Raw genomic sequence first — 16572 nt, 5'->3', positions numbered from 1 at the left:
ATGATTATAAACATGTATGTCATATTTTATATTTTCCTGGGTAATTAATTGCCTAAGTGCAAAAGGAAGATAAGTTGAGCGAATTAGATTATCCTTGTAATTAGCTTACTTTTACATCTCGATTTCACTATTTTCAAAAATTATACTGAGATTTCTATTCTCAAGCGAGAAAAAAAGAGGAGTTTTTGTTAGGAAACGAAATGAGACTATTATTCAATTGCTTCATATTAAAACAGTTGGTTTCTGAACTACTATTTTCACAAAAAATTATAAAAGAGGAAATTAATATCGATGAGAATAACAATATGAAATTATCTTTTTAACTCTATTTTAGTGTCATTTTTCACACGCACATATCATATTTTTAGAAATAATGTTAAATATTTCAGGATCTCAATATAATTTTTGAACATATAAATATCAGATAATCTATAATTAGCACTCACAAATCAGACAAACTAATGTATGTAAAAAGACTCGATTCGCTCGCCAATATGGATTAGACATACCATAGCATTACATAGATAACAGGATAAAGACAACCACCGAATTGCCTTTTATTCGCTGATGCAGAGACATGATATAGCATTGAGAAATGCAGACATTTGAGCTAAGTTTCACTCACACAACTTAGAGAAAGCAGATCTTTCGATGGTTTCCGATGGATGGAGGCATTACGGCAAGGAAGCAAGAACGTCGAGGAGGCAGGCAACAAACTTCATCTGAATCTCCTTGTGAATGGTCTCAAAAGGAGGGACGTGCACGAAGAGGGAGTCGAAGCCATGCTGCTCCGCGAACCACAGGGAATGGTAGTAAACATAGTTGCAGACGAAGCTACCAGCATCGAGAGAAGTCCTCGCTAAGTACCCCGTTTTGGCCAAGGCCTTCACGATGTCGTCCACAGGAAGAGTAGTCTGCGAGCGACAACCAAGTGCTCAATCTCAGCAGCCAGCAAATACCATACTTTGCATTTATCTTTTAGTTAAATCCAGATAATGACATTGCAAAGTTTCACCAACTTCTCTGTCAAATTGCCACAACATAATATTCAAGGTAGAAGAAGAACAGTATCGTAACAGAACCAATAAAATATATGCTACATTCGAGTGAGGAGGAAGCAACTTGTGACTTCAGCATCAGTCGAAGTTACTGCTAATCATAATATACGAGATTTGATACAAGGAATAAGAATGTACTTCAAATGCATTAAAAGTTCATCGATGGTCATCATCACTCTGCTACCTTCTCCACCATAAGCTTGTTTCCAAATCCTTGAGCCACCTTACAGGGGCTTCCTTTGCAAATGGTGAAAGCAATATATCCTCTACGTTTGCCTCTTTAAAACTACCTTAGTTGTTGTAGTTCTATAACCAAATACAATGATGGTCAATCAGAGAAGGAAATCTACCCCTTCAATGAGTTCCAGAGATACTGATCCTCGGCAATAATGCTGACAAAGGAGTTTGCATTTCAAATGTTCAGTCACATTTAGTTTCACATTAGTCGGAAAGTAGGAGAATCAAAATCTATTAACGCAACATAGGTAACTTCTCTCCTAAAAGTGTGTTTTGAGTCTTATCTATCCCGAGAGGACAAAACCGAAGAACTTTAAACAAATGCTCTGCGGAAGAAGGGTACAAGTAAAAATGTGCAAATCAAAACTTAAAATTGAAGCATTTTCTCAGATCATCGATTAATTGTCAAAATCCCTTTGAAGAACTTTCGGACTGACAGAATCATCCAATACCACCGTTTGAAGGTTCATACTAGTTAATGATGGGTAGGGATATTCGATTTACCTGCCGAACTTGTGAAATGCCTCCATCAGAAGCAATGATGGGAACCCTCTGCAAGACAGAAAAAGAAAATTTTCACATATATGTTTGTTACGATACTAAGATAATGAATGCAGTATATAACAGTAAGCTAAGACAGCTTTCCAAGGTTAGAGTATGACCATCGGTTTCCATCCTAACTCATCTGGACAAGGAAAAGTAGCTTCATTCACTGCTTGTTTCTCGACAGCAAAACATGATGAACTTCCATCGACTCCAAAATGAACCTGAGAAACCAGTTCACAAGAAAATGAGCTACATGTTGCACATAGTTTCCTAGTTCAAGCGAACCAAGCAGAACAGCTGATCATTCGATGAAATGAGATGTAACAGGTTGTTCAGTAACAAATGGTTGCTAAAAACAGAGCCTAGTGTACTTGGCTAACACCTATATGAGGTACTCGAGAAAATGTTGTGGAGTCAAAAACCTTTGCAAGCCACCATCAGATTTGTACAAGGGAAATGTTCATCGTAGCAGGACATGTCCCAATCTTGTAGATCTATGCTTCCTACTGAGATCAAGGATAGAAAGTTCTTTTCAGGTTAAATGAGCTTGATGATGATGGATATTCCCCCCCACGTAATACATGCTTCAGAAGTTGGTCGTCACACGGAACTAAAGAATTGGGAACTGACCCAGATAACTCGTCCAGAATCGGTGCTGGTCTGGGGAACAGCCGACTCCAAAACCCTGTAGAGCGGAGCAAGTGCCCCTTCTCCTGCAGTCTCAAGAACGCTGCAGCTTCCGAGACGAAGACCCTGCGGCAGCCCCTTCTCCTGCATGAAATGTTCCAGCCCTGCCACGATCCCCTCTGTGGGGTTCTCCGGAACCCCAAGGAATCGCCCGAACCCTGTGATGTGAACTGCCACCTCCGAGGGTCTCTCCGAACCCATCTCGACCTGTCGCCAACACCCTCTTCTTTCCTTACGATAAATATCGGCAGGAGCTCGAGAAAGGCGAAGATGTCAGGGTAATCTCTCTCAGCTTTCTACTCCGAGGAGGAAGGTTGTTGGGGAAGCGAATGCCTCTCGAGAAGACCGATACGGGAAGAGACGTAGAAGAGTCGACTCATCCATTCTGTTCAAAGATGTATGTTGACTTTTCATGAGAGGATAGAGAAAGCTTGGACTTGCCCGCGACGGACAATCCAACAGCCATCCCAATCCTACCGCATTGGATAATGCCTTGAACGACTGATTGGTTACACGAACTATTGATGAAGAAACGGTCTTCACTGTTGATTAGTTACACGAACCTCAAAGCAAGATCAGTTGCCACCTACCTCAATGCTCACATGTGTTTCCTCTTTTTGTTTTTTGTTTTTTTGTTTTTGATTTGAGCATGGGTTTGGTTCAGCAAATTTAAACCGATTCTCTATAACTTTATTGCTTTAGTGTAAAAATAATAATAATAAAGTAGTTTAGAAATTCCTATATATTAAATAATTTTTCGAATACTTTTTTATTTTATAATATTAATATATACTTAAATATTATTTAAACAAAGAAAAACTTTAATTAATTTTTTTATTTTTATTTTAATTTCTAAATATATATTTTTTTAATACGCCCAAAAATAATCTTACTACATTTTACTGCTAGATTTATTTCACACTTGAACAACAATCACACTCTTAGTGTCGTGAAGATTAAATTATCTTTTGCAGAGTGGATAAGACAGAGAGGGTAAGTGTTTTTTATTATAGTTTCAATAAAACCAAATATATGTGAATATAATTAATATATTCTTGTACTTAATATCAGATAGTCTAGCAGGTGTAGAATATACAAAAATAATAATAATTATTATTATTGTTATTATTATGATACTTGTTTTGACTCAATGAGAATATTACTGGATGAATTTCATCTCTTTCTATAGATTGTAAATATAATGATAAAAAAAATCATAATGTACCAAGCAAAATATATAATTTTTCTTTTGATGATATTATTTATTAATATATTTTTATCTTAGTACAAATGAATCCTTGTAATCTGTAATCACAATCGTAATATAATTTTATCAAAAAATTTATATTTATTATTTTTTACTCGTTAGGTAAAATAAAAAAATTAGATTAAAATTATCCTAGACGGTGTGGTATGATAACTTATGCCATGTGTGACATAACCTTTAAATTAATTAAATTTATTTAAATAAAAAATAAAGCAAGTTGTTTGTGTCTCACTGTTTCCTGTTCACCTAACCCATCTATCTTAAGCTTCTTATAATGGTTACTTACTTCAGAATAGATCATCATCGGCAAGTCAATAAAACAAGCTCTGTTTGTTAGTCATTGTAGTCTCTGAAGCCACGAACTTACGAGCTGTGATCATGTTTACTTTTTATTTTTTATGGGAACAAAATCACAACGTTTTCTTATTACTTTTCAGCTTCTCAATCTCTTTCGTCTGCTGTCAGGTGTTTGGTTTGTCCAGTTTTGTTCACCACGAGGTTTGACTGTTGTTACACAGAGACGGAAGAATTAAGGATGACTTCCAACCCTGTGCGAGGCAACTTCTGCCACACTGTTTGTACTGTGTACAGAGGAAAGGAAGGACAGAGCTCAAAGACCGTATCACAGCGTATACGTTTGGAAACTGTGTTTGATTGCCCCAACGTATAGTGTTTATTGTCTGGCTCAATTTGACATTACGTTCAGTTCATTTATACGTGTTTGTTCTATCGAATCTGAAACCTAAGATGATGTAAGCAGTACATTACTAATAGTACATTTATACGTGTTTGATGTCGTCGATAGGAGCACGATCCATCGGCTCACATTCCTTTCGATCCCTAAAAAAATCGCATTATCGATCGTTGAGAACATTGATATACGACAGTGAAACTCATTCTTCTGGTTACCTCCCTCCCCCCTCGTTTGAGTTATCAATCGTCAGTGATCGATCACTCTCATTAATTATGATTTTGAGAGGGCTCATATGCTTGATCATAAGGAGCATAGATGGTGTGACCCAATTCTCCTCTCTGAACGTTTGACACCGAGTGCCATCCCTTGCTCATTCTAAGCAGACTATAGTCCTAACAAACCATGCGCCCATAGTCGTCCTTCACTGACGTAACTCTCAAGGAGATATGTTCAGTAGTCATCAACATAAATGAGTCATTGACGACATAAGGGACTTCTCGACAACGATTGATTATCCTCCATTAGACACTTAAATATATAAGCCCGCCCCAAAGTATAGAGGGGCAGACAAACTATTGTAGTCACCACACTACTAACTTAATTTTCGAAGGGATCGAGTTGAGAACATTTTCTTGATGCGAATCGCTTTTGCAGGGATCCTAACAAGATTAAGGCGCACCTCGAAACGACTCCAAACCAGCTCAAAGTGAATGAGAAGCATCTCAGGACCATACCTGCCAGATCCTCCTTCTGCCCCTGCCTTCTAATGATCATATTCTTAGTCAGGAATGATATACCAAAGGTTTATCTCATTGCAAAAGCAAGAAATATTTTAATATCTTATCGATTTTATCCTTTAAAATAATTATATCCTCAATTCGATTATATATTCAAAATGAACATATCCTTTAAGAGGATTAAAGTATATTATACTTTCACAAAGATTGTATGTCCCCGAAAAAATATTTCTTTGAAGATTTTCTTCTCTCAAACTCAATAAAAGATATAAAGATATATAATCATGATAGATCAAGTAGAAATACAAGATGCTCCCCTTCAACAAACCACAATGAGAAAGAAAGAGAGTCTAATTCTGAACTAGTCAATATTACTGACCAATCCAAGTTGAGCAAAACAAAAAAAAAAGGATCTATTACGAGTTAGGGCAAAATCACCCAACCAGGTCAGTTGGATTAACCTAAGCTTGACCAATAATGTGATGAGCCAAGCTCGACCAACAACGATCTTATTGATTGAGCCGGACCCTTTGTCAAAAAAAAAAAAAAAGGAGACTTTTTAATACCATATCAATGCCCAAGATATCTATGTGAAGCCTCTTACTCTCAAATCACAAAATCACTTTTGATAGAATCAACAATACAAATATATAGAAGGTCTAATTGTGTCAATATCATCCAACTCAACTCAAATCATCCCTCTTAAATGTTCATTAAGATTAAAAAAAAAATATTTAAAATGCACGACATACCTATGACAAAATTATCCCCTTTGCATGAAACGGGTTCACCCAAGATAAAAAAAAATATATACTGAGTATTACAGCAATCAAATCATCTCTTTTGCACATGACACATTTGTCAAGGATAAAAAAACATCCTAGTGTTGGATAAAACTAGAGCATTCACTTTATAGTGATATGTTTGCCTATAATAAAAGAAATGTGTAATGGACCCAAAGCATCATCTTTACATGTAATATATTTGTGTAGGATAAACAAGTATCCAACATGATTGAAGCATGTTGTTTATGCATGATATATTTGTGAAGGAGAAAAAGTTTTTTAAGCACTCAAACCAAAGTATCATATTCGCACGTGATGTGTCCCATAGGACAAAGAAACATTCAAAGCATAATACAAGGAAAGCATCTCTCTTAGTATATAATACCTACAAAGAAATATTTAAAGTATTCAACATGACTTATACACCACGTGACTACAATGATACACGATATGTTCACTTATGATGAGAAAACATTTGAAGCATTCAATACGATCAAAATATATGAGGTATCTAATATAATCAAAGCATATGATACATTTAGCATGACCTAAGCATCTCCTTTATGCATGATGCTTCTACTTAAAATAAAAAGGTATTCGACACACTTAATGCAACAAAAGTACCATCTTATGCTTGATGCATTCATCCAAGATAATAAGAAACAATCAAAGCACTAGTTAATATATTTTTTTTAATGTATGTAATAATAATTGATATCCTAAGAAGAGACGAAGAGCTTGCTAGACATGATATATCATTATAATACCTAAAAACAATTCTCCGATGGTATGACCCAATTCTCCTCTTTAGATGTCTGACACCGAGCACCATCCCTTGCTCATTCCAAGCAGACTATAGTCCTAACAAACCATACCCCCATAATCGTCCTTCACTGACGTAACCCTCAAGGAGATGTGTTCAGTAGCCATCGATATAAATGAGCCATTGACGACATAAGAGACTCTTTGACGACGATTGATTATCCTCCATTAGACACTTAAATATATAAGCCCGCTCCAAAGTTTAGAGGGGCAGACGGACTATTGTAATCACCACACTACTAACTTAATTTTCGAAGGGATCGAGTTGGGAACATTTTCTTGACGCGAACCGCTTTTACAGGGATCCCGACGAGACTAAGGCATACCTCGAAACGACTCTAGACCAGTTTAAAGTGAACCAGAAGCATCTCAAGACCATACCTGTCAGATCCTCCTCCTACCCCCGCCTTCTAATATGACCCCTCAAAGAGTCTTTGGAAGATCTTACGCCTTTGGGAGCATATCAAAACTGTGACAATCCCATCGGTTGACGACATCCAAGTACTAACAAAACCATAATAAAATCAAATAATTTTAGTCTCAATTCAAAAAACCGATGATTTCAATTGAGATTCTGAACCGGAACCATCTATATATTTTTTTCTAAAATATTCTTTTAATTAATCTATTATTAAATTATTGAAAATATAGATAAAATCATCATTTATAGGAGAATTTAGGTTTTTCCGATCGATTTGGAATGGAATCGGAATCACCCATTTTGGATTTGATTCCAAATCCTAGGAATTAGAATCATCAATTTTGATTTCGATTCCAAATCCCATGAATCGAAACTATTGATTTTGATTCCGATTCGAGATCCAAAAAAAATCGAAACGGAATCATCAGACTCCGATCTCAGTTTGATTCGATACCACCGACCGAATCATTGTTCTAATCGAGAGTCTACTGACATCGATGACAAACATCCACAAACCGATCGAGTACATCATATCCATAATTAGTCTCTTGATACAAAAACATGTGTTCTCTCTACTTTTGTCTCTTTTTAACTTGGAGACTTTTGACGGAAAGATCTCTTCAAAGCAATCATGTACATCACTTTTGAAACTATCGTACGAGTATTGAGCTTTTTAAATTATCGTACGAGAAAAATGTCACAAAGTGATATTTGTCACCTCAAGGAATTATTTATCTGTGCACTTTCTTACCTTTATCAATGCCTTAATTCTTTTGTCATCATGATTCCTTCGATCGGAAATCTTAGATGATATTTAGGGATCTATTCCAAAGGGCCAACTAACATATACCCATTGAAGCTTCGATGTTAATGAAAAAAGATAATAATAAAAAATAACAGAGAGAGAGAGATAAACAATCTTCATAACTTTATCCTCCAATGGTAAAGTCAAATTACTCTATGAGACCATATATATATATACCAAAGGTTTATCTCATTGCAAAAGCAAGAAATATTTTAATATCTTATCGATTTTATCCTTCAAAATAATTATATCCTCAATTCGATTATATATTCAAAATGATCATATCCTTTAAGAGGATCAAAGTATACTATACTTTTAAAAAGATTGCATGTCCCCGAAAAAATATCTCTTTTTCTAAGATTTTTCTTCTGTTTAGGAGATATCAAACTCAATAAAAGATATCTTAATATAAAAAATATATAATCACGAAAGATCAAGTAGAAATACCTAATACCACCATATTGGACAAGATGCCCATCCTAAACAAACGAGAAAGAGAGAGAGAGTTTAATTCTAAACTAGTTAGTATTACTGGTCAGTCCAAGTTGAGCCAAAATTGACTAATAATGTGACGAGCCAAGCTCCACCAATAATGATCTTACAGATCAAGTCGGACCCTTTGTCAAAAAAAAAATATTTTATACCCCATCAATGCCTAAGATCTCTCCTTTAGATAAGAAGCCTCTTACTCTCAAATCACAAAATCACTTATGATAGAATCACCGATACAAATATATAGAAGGTCTAATTGTGTCAATATCATCCAACTCAACTCAAAGCATCCTTCTTATATGTTCATTAAGATAAAAAAAATATTTAAAGTGCACAACATACCTATGACAAAATTGTCCCCTTCCCATGAAATGGGTTCACCCAAGATAAAAAAAATATATACCAAATGTTACAGCAATCAAATCATCTCTTATGCACATGAGACATTTGTGAAGGATAAAAAAACAAAGTGTTAGATAAGACTAGAGCATTCACTTTTGCCTACAATAAAAGAAATGTATAATGGACCCAAAACATCATCTTTACATGTAATATATTTATGTAGGATAAACAAGTATCCAACATGATTGAAGCATCTTGTTTGTACATGATATATTTATCTAGGAGAAAAAATATTTTAAGCACTAAAACCAAAGCATCGTATTCGCACGTGATGTGTCCCATAGGACAAAGAAGCATTCAAAGCATAATACAAGGAAAGCATCTCTCTTAGTATATTATACCTCCTCTCAAGACAAAGAAATATTTAAAGCATTCAACATGACTTATACACCACATGACTACAATGATACATGATATGTTCGCTTATAATGAGAAAACATTTGAAGTATTCAATACAATCAAAATATATGAGGTATCTAAGATAATCAAAGCATATGATACATTTAGCATGACCCAAGCGTCTCCTTTACGTATGATGCTTCTACTTAAAATAAAAAGGTATTCGACACGCTTAATCCAACAAAAGTATCATCTTCATGCATTCATCCAAGATAATAAGAAACAATCAAAGTACTAGTTAATATTTTTTTTTAATGTATGTAACAATAATTGATATCCTAACGTGTTTGAAGAGACAAAGGGCTCGCTAGACATGATATATCATTATAATATCTAAAAACAATTCTCTCATTAAACACTCTCGTTCTAAACAAGCCAAACTACTATAGAATCTCTCTCTATCTATATTTCAATTTCATACTTATTAAACTCTTGAACTTTTAAAAAAAAATTTATATAAATGAATAGATACAGACTTGACCGTCAAATAAAATTTATTAGACATACCTCAATATAATATGAGTATTTTTTATTTTGGAAAAAAATTCTCCCATATTATCACATACTGTTAAGAAAAACTATGTTCTCTCATCCACATCCGACAACACTTGAAAAATATATTATGAATTAACTTGTCATATTGGATTTACGATCAAGAACAGTATCATCATTGAGAAAAGAAAGTATGAAAATTTTTAACTGTGAGGTGCATAATAGCTTTCATAGCTAAAATATATATACATACATACATATATAATGTTCATACTTATCTTTTCAAATTCAAATTTAGAACGTCAAACTCAAGATTTGCGTGTACAGTCTTGTGAATGATTTTCGTTGGTTGAATATTAAAATGAATTTTGATTGACATAAATACCTTTTATAAATATCAAGTGAAACCTTTTATATAATTCAAACTATTGCTTTATAAATATTGTTATGAGTGGTTAATCCAAGCAATCGAGGATGGATGGAGGGAGAGACAAATATGGAGAATCTTAACATTCGGAATAGTGGAAGGACATATGCTAAATCATGGTTTATAGCGGCAAATGTCGTGTCTCCATTCTAATAAATCAAGAAACAGAGAGACGAGCACCATTTATAAAGAGAAAACCAATAGCTTGATGGTGTTCGAGAAGAGCACGATATAACCTACCATTTTATTCCCCCTTATTTAATGAGTTCGATGAAGTGAGATAACGCCCACAACACCGTGCCACCAAATAAAACAGATGTTTTGGCTACATATGAAAACACGAAGCAAAAGGATGTTTCATGGACTCTAAAGAGATGCAATCCTCGAGCAAATGCCTCCTCCACCAGGAAGAATTATGAGAGAACTTAATCCTCTCTCCATCTTTAATTGACAGCAGTTGGTGCGTAATCAATAACGATAACCTTCTCCAGTGCAGGAAGAAATTTATTGGCAAACTCCACATGAGCTGGGTGTGCAATATATTCCGCAATGCCTTCCACACCATCAAACGTTGATTCGAACACATGGGTGAAACCCTGATGCAGGTTCTCGATGCTCACATCCCTTCCCCTGGTACGCAAATTTCAAAGACATCAGAATTATGTGATCACTACAGCATGTTCAGGGGTGAACAAGAAAGAATAAATTGAATCAGCCAGTTTGGAACAGAACAAATGCAATGTTCAGTTTGACAGCACTAAAATTTCATAGTTGCTAATGGAAAATTTTTCTGTCCAACATAGAAAGGATGTTTGAAAGACTGAGTCTACGAATGCCTTAAAACCAAGAGAACAATCCAAAGAATCAATAATAAAACATAATCCAGAAATACAATTGATGTAACCGCTTATGTGATTCGACACTCCAGGTATACAGCTAAAGAAAAAAAAAAAATCAAATTTTAGTTGTATGAAAATAAGTTACAAATTTTCTTGAGTTAATACAAACATAGGCGTAGAGTCCCCAGTACATTCTTACATCAATTTTAAATTTTTTTCTTTTACTTATTTTTTCTTCTCCATCTAAATCTTGAGATTCACGATGCATTTATAGGACAAGTCAAATCTTAATTTCCATTGATTTTTTCCTTCAAGTAGAAGTCTCCTCCAAGCAATTCCAGAAATTAAAGAAAAAAAAAAAAAACAAACCAACCCGACACATTACACCGAGAAGTAAATAGCTAGAAGCTCTAAAAACTCCAAGATACAGATGGTTGTTGTTACTTAAACATCTTGCAACATAAAAATGGTTTCTTGGACAAGTGATGAGAAATCTTTCAGCGTGTAGGTGAGATTCTTCCCAAAATTATGTCACAGGAAACTAAGGAGCATGAGTCAGATGTTGCTACAGTAAAGGATCACGTATCATGACAGGGTGTGGGTGTTGAGATCGCAAGTAAACTCCGAACGCCCTAAAAACCTGAAGATAATTGAACCCTACAACAAATGTACTTGAGCAAACGACGCCAGCAGAATGCTGAGAAGGGTGGTTGGGCTAAGAAGCAATACAAGTTTGGTAGGTCAAACCTAGATAAGGAAAAGGCTATAGATGAGCAGCAGACTGCTTCCGAACGGTTTGTTCATATGAGGAGCGAACTAAGATGCCGATACAGTTCAGCAAACCTTTGAAGGTAGTGAAAAGGGAAACGTCAAACCAAGCAGATGAATTGCTGATTCAGAGTACAGATGAAGCTGCAGGTACTTAAAACTGAAGCCGCAGAGATATCTCCAGCTACAATTACATGGAATAAGAAGCCATTGTTAAGATTCTACTACTGGATCTAAACTCCAAAGCGTTAGGGTAATCAAATGGATAAGAATAGCACTCCTATGTATTGCGATTCTGATTACCTCTGAGGAATAAGGAGCACAAGGACAAAGATGGTAGAGTTTTAGATCTGATACTGACATGAGAGCAATCAAACCCAACCAACACTATCAATTAGTCAACATAAAACTTAGATCTAAACTCTGTCAGAGTTGAACTCTCATCCTGAATTGCAAAATCGGACTCCAAACACTTATAGCTGTCAAGATTTATGCAAAACCAAATATTGGAAACGATCTAGCAGGACAAATCTCATCAATTAGTACTTCCCAACGTTCCATGGATCAAGCAACTGATAAAAGATTGCTCTTTAACAAGCTTGTTCGATCATCCGCGCGCGAACACACACACACACACACATTCCGAAGAGGAGAAGGGAGGGAGGGAAGGGAAGCACCAGTGGAAGGCCTTCATGGGGGGGATGAGGGAGACGAGGTTGGCGTAGCCCTTGATGAGGTCGTCCACGGCTTCGGGGGACACCTCCTCCTTGAACTTGGCCAGCAGCACGTGCTTCACCGCCATCGCCTCTCTCGCTCTTTCCCGCTGCTACAGTCTCCTCTCTCTAGGAAGATTGGGAGAAAGATGCGTCTGATAAAACGCCACCACATCGTCTCTCTCGTGCAGCGCAGGTCTTAGTTAAATAATTAACTAATGAGATTAATATTGAAAAACTTTTTCTTTTCCTATTTATAATTTTTATTATAAAATTTTTAATATTTCAAAAAATATCTGTACATAAATATAAATAGATATAAATATAAATATATTTTTAATATCCTCGTCATTTGCCCCTTTTTCCTTTCCACGCATCCCATTCCACTCCGGACTTTTATAAAGATTATGTCGATTCAAAAATCTCATTCGATAAATCTCGTACGGAAAGATATTCAAACGTAGAGTGCAAACAAAAGCAGTAGATAGTTAAATCAATTAGCAACAAAAGTAAACAGTAAGAAAAAGAGTACACCGAATTTATAATGGTTCGATCATCGTGACTTACATCCACTCTCGATTCCTCTTTTGTTGAAACCATCAATTTCCACTAATGATCTTCTTTCAATAAGAGAAGATCAACTATCCTCTTATAATTCTTTTCTTCATTTGACAAGCTCATAAGAGAACATTTACACCCCCTTTTTATAAGATAACCCTTATATACCTCTCTTAGATCAACTTCTAAGCTCAATGAGGAGGGAACTCAATGTTTTGATAGAGTTTTCTTAGTTTTTTCTTTAAGAATTCTTACTCCTTTCTTACTGCCCAAGTGAGGTATTTATATGCCCCAAATGGTTTAAAAAATAAAGCAAAAAATTTTAAATTTCTGGGTCTTCCGGGTAGGGGCAGTACCATTGTATGTCAATCTGGCATTGGGCGGTACCACCGCTTGACACACTAACACTAGGTGATACCACAATCCAGTTTGGGTGGTATCACTGCCTAATATCTTGAAAAAGTATGTTCTTGATTTTTTCATCTCATAAGTGGTTCCATCACTAGTTTGGTGGTACCACCGCTTGACCCAAGTTTTGGGTCATTGAATGAGCCTCCAAATGAGCCCAAATCAATACCAATTTAGGCCCAATTAATCTAAAATTGAGTTAGCATGATTACACTAAAAACTAACTCAATTAGCACCCTAAACTACTTTAATCCAAACAAATGATTATAAAGCATGAATCCTTTGTCCGATATGTCATTAGTTTTTCCGACCTTCGTTCAACCCTTCAGCGCATCGTCCTCTAGGAAGCAAAATTTCTAGCTTATATTTCTCAAAAGAGAAGAAAGAAATTACTATCTTGAACATCACCAAGAATTGCTAGCTTGTAATCTCAAGAGAAGCCAAAGTACTATCTTATCTCAAGAAGTATAATTTGCTAACTTGTAAAGGAAGCAAAAATTGCACTTCTCAAAAGAGAAGAAAGAAAATTACTAGCTTACAGAACCTTGAATTCAAATTGAATTCAAGTCAAAGCAAACTTAATCATGAATATATACAATACATTGTATGCATATCATTGTATTACATGCATCATTATCATAAGTTTTGCATGCATCATCATAAATATTTCAAATCATCATGGTATCAAAATATAAAAGTATATTATCCTACTAGCTTACATGATGATAAAACTAGAGATTATATTTATAATATAATAATTTGAAATTATATATCAATAACTTTCTAGTTGCACTTCTTCTTTTTGTTGATGACAAAGGGGTAGAAGATATGATGATGTACCATGCGTAGGATAATATACTTTTACATTTTGATACCATGATGATTTGAAATATTTATGATAATGCATGCAAAACTTATGATAATGATGCATGTAATACAATGATATGCATACAATGTATTGTATATATTCATGATTAAGTTTGCTTTGACTTGAATTCAATTTGAATTCAAGGTTCTATCAATATGACATATTGATAGGGGGAGTTAAGGTTAACTCTGTCATCAATTGGTTGTCATTATAAAAAAGGGAGAGATTGTTGAATTTAGATTTTGATAGTGAAACAAATTGATAGTGTTTATATGATCTACATTTTGAGTGATGCAGGAAGCTTCGATCAGGGAGAGATAATTAAAAGTAGGAAAAATCATATTGGGTCGGAGTGGAACATGTCAGAAGATTGGACATCGAGCCGGAGGACCAGTCGACGTATCGGCAGAAGGCTTCGGGCCATGAGTTTGGGCATCGGGCCAAGAAGAGCGAAAATTATGCCAAGGAAATCGGAGTTGCGGAGGTTAACTGACCGATTGGACAATAGGTTGCAAGAGAGGACGATGCGCCAAAGAATCAAACGAGGCGTCGATGAACCAATGATATGCTGGACAACTTGTCGGCAAGTGGTATGACTTAGCCGCTCGGAGCAATGGTCCCCGGGTAACCGAGGTGACCTACTTCTCCCTTTGGTCACCCATAAGGGAGTTGATCGGCTCGACCCTGTCAGCCATCAGGGCTGATAGGCGATGCCCCTCTCTGTTACCCTCTATTGACAGCGCATCGCAGGGGGTCATACAAACCAGATGCCTACATAAATATGTTACAAAAGAAGGATATATGGACCAGTCGCTCATATAAATAGGTATAAATAGGTCATAGAAGGACATACGGATCAACCGCCTATTAATCATAACCCCTCGGCTTCCCAAGTATAAGAATCATTCCCTAATGTCTGAGTTCTTAGGATCAAGTCGGCATTGAGAGAGGGGGGGGGGTGTCACGCCCACCGACAATAATCCATAATATTATAACTCAATAATACATTCCAGGATCTAATCACACATTTGAGGATACTGAGAAAACATTCAAGTCATTCATATCTATAATTCTCCAATTCATAAAACCTATGCAGTTTAAAATCATATACCGCGTTACTCGATGATTCGTAAAATCTAAAGCCAACTCACCAAGACAAGAACCATCTCATAAATCCACAAGTGTGGGATTCTATATAATCACAAAGCTGATATTTACCATGTGTTCATATTATTACACAAATTTACTTAACACTTCAAAATCCTTAACATGAGAGTTTCTTTAAACTTTTACAAAACTCATCAGTTCATATTTACTATCAACATTTCATTAGACACCAAGTGTACTTATACAACAAAAACATATCATCCACTAAAGGTTTGCCCAAAGTTTTCTAGCTTTCCATTATCATAGCTCAATTTAAACATTCTAGCAAGCGACAAGCTATCCTGAAAAATTTATGTAGCAATGGAGTGAGCACATAGAGCTCAGCAAGCGACTAACATATCAATGGCGAAAAAGGACAGTTTCAAAGTAAATAAAGTACTAAATACAAGGCAGGGATACAATAGTTCAAAGATAGCCACTCAACGAATGCAGAATTATAATATCATTTCATTCGAAGTATGTTTTGTTCATAACATAGGAGTAAAGATTAGTTGGAGCAAATCATTGACGTAATGAAACATTTCGAAACATATCAATGACAAATGCTTTAGAACTTATCAATGGCATATGAAGTATTTCGGAACATATCAAGGACGTATAAAATATTTCAGAGCATATCAATAACAAATGAAACATTTCGGAACATATCAATGATGGATGAAATGCTTTGGAACATATCAATGTCATATTAAGCATTTCGGAGCATATCAATGGTGGATGAAACATTTCGGAACATATCAATAGCGGATGAAATGCTTCTAAACATATCAATGACATATAAAGCATTTCGGAGTCTATCAAGGACATATGAAATGTTACTAAGCATATTAATAGCATGTGAAGCATTTTGGAGCATATCAATGGCGGATGAAACATTTCAGAACATATCAATGGCGGATGAAATGCTTCAGAATATATCAATAGCATAGGAAGCATTTCAGAGTATATCAATGGCATAGAAAGCATTTCAGAGCATATCA

At 35.4% G+C, this 16572-nt stretch overlaps 2 protein-coding genes across 2 annotated transcripts; both read right to left on the bottom strand.

The window, feature by feature from the left end:
* Window positions 1-464: 464 nt before the first annotated feature.
* LOC135641753 (uncharacterized) lies at window positions 465-2899 on the bottom strand. The gene is made up of 4 exons (XM_065157443.1): window positions 2472-2899; window positions 1958-2062; window positions 1800-1847; window positions 465-914 (listed from the first exon to the last, which is right to left on the bottom strand). The coding sequence occupies exons 1-4, from the start codon at window positions 2727-2729 to the stop codon at window positions 675-677; spliced, it is 651 nt and encodes a 216-aa protein (XP_065013515.1). The 5' UTR covers window positions 2730-2899; the 3' UTR covers window positions 465-674.
* A 7584-nt stretch (window positions 2900-10483) lies between these two features.
* Window positions 10484-12765, bottom strand: LOC103988587 (stress-response A/B barrel domain-containing protein HS1). Its single transcript, XM_009407172.3, has 2 exons — window positions 12556-12765; window positions 10484-10901 (listed from the first exon to the last, which is right to left on the bottom strand). Exons 1-2 carry the CDS (start codon window positions 12678-12680, stop codon window positions 10715-10717), a joined length of 312 nt encoding a protein of 103 aa, XP_009405447.2. The 5' UTR covers window positions 12681-12765; the 3' UTR covers window positions 10484-10714.
* Window positions 12766-16572: the final 3807 nt, after the last annotated feature.

Source organism: Musa acuminata, chromosome BXJ3-6 (assembly GCF_036884655.1).
Source record: "Musa acuminata AAA Group cultivar baxijiao chromosome BXJ3-6, Cavendish_Baxijiao_AAA, whole genome shotgun sequence".
Lineage (NCBI taxonomy): Eukaryota > Viridiplantae > Streptophyta > Magnoliopsida > Zingiberales > Musaceae > Musa > Musa acuminata.
The sequence above is the reverse complement of the archived record's forward strand: the minus strand, read 5'-3'. Positions and strand labels throughout refer to the sequence as shown.

Coding starts and splice junctions, on each gene's coding strand:
- LOC135641753 (XM_065157443.1), bottom strand. CDS start 2,729: ATGGGTTCGGAGAGACCCTCGGAGGTGGCAGTTCACATCACAGGGTTC. Junction 2,063..2,471: donor ATTCTGGACGAGTTATCTGG/GTCAGTTCCCAA, acceptor CTGGTTTCTCAG/GTTCATTTTGGAGTCGATGG. Junction 1,848..1,957: donor AGTTAGGATGGAAACCGATG/GTCATACTCTAA, acceptor TCTGTCTTGCAG/AGGGTTCCCATCATTGCTTC.
- LOC103988587 (XM_009407172.3), bottom strand. CDS start 12,680: ATGGCGGTGAAGCACGTGCTGCTGGCCAAGTTCAAGGAGGAGGTGTCC. Junction 10,902..12,555: donor CCCATGAAGGCCTTCCACTG/GTGCTTCCCTTC, acceptor TTTGCGTACCAG/GGGAAGGGATGTGAGCATCG.